The sequence below is a fragment of the Nicotiana sylvestris genome, chromosome 10 (genome assembly GCF_000393655.2).
Source record: "Nicotiana sylvestris chromosome 10, ASM39365v2, whole genome shotgun sequence".
Lineage (NCBI taxonomy): Eukaryota > Viridiplantae > Streptophyta > Magnoliopsida > Solanales > Solanaceae > Nicotiana > Nicotiana sylvestris.
This window is the reverse complement of record NC_091066.1, coordinates 55,398,142-55,401,052: the sequence shown is the minus strand read 5'-3', so window position 1 is coordinate 55,401,052 and position 2,911 is coordinate 55,398,142. Positions and strand designations below refer to the sequence as shown.

Sequence of the window (2,911 nt, the reverse complement as noted above, 5' to 3'; positions counted from 1 at the left end):
CAAAGATGCCCCGAGCCTTTTCCCGAGCTTGTAGCCATGCCTTATCATCTCACTGCCAACCATGATTGATGCGTTGAACAAGAAAGGTTGAGGACACGGGGTTCCTTCCTCACATTGGTTCGCGACCACAATCTCAAATGCTTGGTAGACTATGTGCTCGCTACCTTCTTTAGCCTCCAGATATGGGACTGATGGGTCCCTGTAAATTGATTTCTTATCTTCTCCATGAACCATAATTTCCTGATCTTCGTGTTCAAACTTAACCATTTGGTGTAGAGTGGAAGTTATGGCCCCTTCCGCATGGATCCAAGGCCTTCCTAGGAGAAAATTGTAGGAGGTGTCCATGTCCAAGACCTGAAATGTCACTTCAAAATCCACAGAACCGATAGTTAAGATCAAATCAATCTCCCCTATTATGTCTCTCTTGATGCCGTCAAATGCACGCACACAAACATTGTTGGGCCAGATTCTCTCAGTCTCAATTTCCATTCTTTGCAAAGTTGAGAGAGGGCAGATGTCAACCCCAGATCCGCCATCCAACATGACTCTTTTCACATAGTATCTTTCATACTTAACAGTCAAATGAAGAGCTTTGTTGTGGGAAACCCCTTCTGGAGGCAAGTCATTTCGTCTGAATGATATCCGATTGACTTCAAAAATTGTTCCGTCATTCTTTCCAATTGCTCAACAGTGGTGTCAATCGGAACATGTGCTTCATTGAGGGTCTTTATCAACACTTTTTTATGCTCATTCGAACTTATCAGTAGAGACAATAGTGAGACCTGGGAGGGAGACTTTTTGTGTTGGTCAATTACATCATAGTCCGAGGTTTTCATTTTTCGGAAAAATTCCTCGGCCTCTTCAGCACTGACTGGCTTTTTAAGCAGAAAACACTTCTTTTTGGCATTGTTCACTTCTTCCAGATTGAGGTACTTCTCAGACGGGTTTGTTTCATTCACTTCCCCTATGATTTCTTTTCCCTTGTACGCCACTACCGCTTTGTTGTAGTTCCAGGGGATGGCAGTAGGATCCTTCATGGGCTTCTATGGTGAGCGGCTGATAACCACGGGCTCAGTCAGCCTAGGTGAAATTACCAGCCCCCGCACCACATAAATCCCCTTTTGGTACGTACGTCTTTAGTACCATCAGCGTGACCTTGTTCTGCTCAAACCTTTTTGGGGGACTCAACACAAATTGTTCTTTCATGGGTGCCATGGGAACATATAGAATGGCATCTTTAGGAGGTACTGCCCCAGTCTTGGTTTCCACAACCTTTTCTACATTTTAAGGAATGGATTTGTTTTTCTTCTCATCCTTAGCTTGCTTTGCTGCCATTTTGGGCTTCTTTTCAACATCGGCAATAGTAATGATAGCTTTCAAAGCCGGGTCAAACTCTTTGTCTTCACAGATCATCCCAATAATCGGCCCGTTGTTGTGAGCTGGTAATGGGTTGTTGGTTACATTGGGGAACTCTTCATCCCTTAGCACTACCCATTTTTGTTCTATCAGATTTTCAACCGCCCTTTTTAGGTTCCACCAATCCTCAGTATCGTGACCTTCTTCCCCTGAATGATAAGCACATCAGGTACCATATCGGTAGGAGGGAGACTCTGGATTTTGCATGTTTGGAGGTACGGGCTATAACAGACCCATTTGGACCAACTTTGGGAAGAGGCTGGAATACGACTCACCAATGGGTGTGAAATTTGTTCTTCTGGGTGGCTCACGGGCACAGGCATTATATGGAAAATTATTTTGTGGGGGACGGGGATTATATGGAGCTTGGTAAGTAGGGTTGTTTCTAGGAGGTGGAGCTCGGTTTTGGTTAAACTGTTGTTGTGGCCGAGCATATGGCTGGGCATTCATCACCGTATAAGGCTGAGGAGTCATAGCATAAGCCTCATCCTGGTAAGGATAATAATGTTGAGGGGTGTTTGGAGGGAAGTAACCTCGGGGCTGATGGGGTTTCTCAAACTTGAAGCCGCCATTGCCACTTCTTCTTTCTTTTTCCGGTTTGTCGCACCCCTTGACCCACTCTGGATAGCTTGAGAAGTAGCTCTTATAGCCGACTGGCTTAGGATGCGACCCATTTTCAAATCATTCTCTACCATTTCCCCAATCTTTATGGCTTTCGCAAATGACTTGCCCTTAGTGGACATCATGTTTTGGAAGTAATCAACCTCTTGGGCTTGCAGGAAGACACTGACCATCTCGGTCTCATCCATCGGGGGTTTCATCCTGGCAGCTTGTTCACGCCACTTGACGGCGTACTCTCTAAAGCTCTCTGAAGACTTCTTTTTTAGATTAGATAGAGAATTTCTATCTGGAGCTATGTCTATGTTGTACTGGAATTGCCTGACAAAATATCGAGCCAAATCATCCCATATGTCCCAGCGAGATATGTCTTGATCCATATACCACTCGGATGCAATGCGGACTAGACTCTTTCTGAAATAAGCCATTAGGAGTTCTTCTCTTCTGCCTGCCTCTCTTAATTGATTGTAATACCTCTTGAGGTGGGCTATGGGATCCCCGTGTCCGTCATACTTTTCGAACTTGGGAGTCTTATAACCAATGGGCAAATGAACATGTGGGGACATACATAAATCAGCGTAGGATACGCTCTTCTGGACACTTAAACCTTGTATATTCTTGAGGCTTTGTTCCATGCTTCTCATTTTTCGAGTGATTTCCTCTTGATCGGGATTTTTTGTAGCTCTTTCGTGACCCGTGATAAACTCATACCGAGGTTGTTGAGGGTAGGAGTTTAGGGTGACATGAGTCGTGTCCGATGGAAAGAGCGGTGTTTGGAAAGTAAAGGATGATGGCTCAAAACTTGGCCTAGGCAAGGTTGGCTGTATCATAGCTGAATTTGGTGGTGTGGTGAATATGTTGGAAGACACTCCCGAAA

At 44.8% G+C, this 2,911-nt stretch overlaps 1 protein-coding gene across 1 annotated transcript; it reads right to left on the bottom strand.

The window, feature by feature from the left end:
- Positions 1 to 1,284: 1,284 nt before the first annotated feature.
- Positions 1,285 to 2,678, bottom strand: LOC138879356 (uncharacterized). Its single transcript, XM_070158967.1, has 3 exons — positions 1,950 to 2,678; positions 1,692 to 1,905; positions 1,285 to 1,565 (listed from the first exon to the last, which is right to left on the bottom strand). The coding sequence occupies exons 1-3, from the start codon at positions 2,676 to 2,678 to the stop codon at positions 1,285 to 1,287; spliced, it is 1,224 nt and encodes a 407-aa protein (XP_070015068.1).
- Positions 2,679 to 2,911: the final 233 nt, after the last annotated feature.

What these genes read in the sequence shown, in the direction of transcription:
- LOC138879356 (XM_070158967.1), bottom strand. Translation starts at nt 2,678, where the DNA reads ATGAGAAGCATGGAACAAAGCCTCAAGAATATACAAGGTTTAAGTGTC. An exon ending in GAAACCCCATCAGCCCCGAG is followed by an intron (nt 1,906 to 1,949) that starts GTTACTTCCCTC and finishes TATCCTTACCAG; the next exon opens with GATGAGGCTTATGCTATGAC. An exon ending in AACAAATTTCACACCCATTG is followed by an intron (nt 1,566 to 1,691) that starts GTGAGTCGTATT and finishes CTTATCATTCAG; the next exon opens with GGGAAGAAGGTCACGATACT.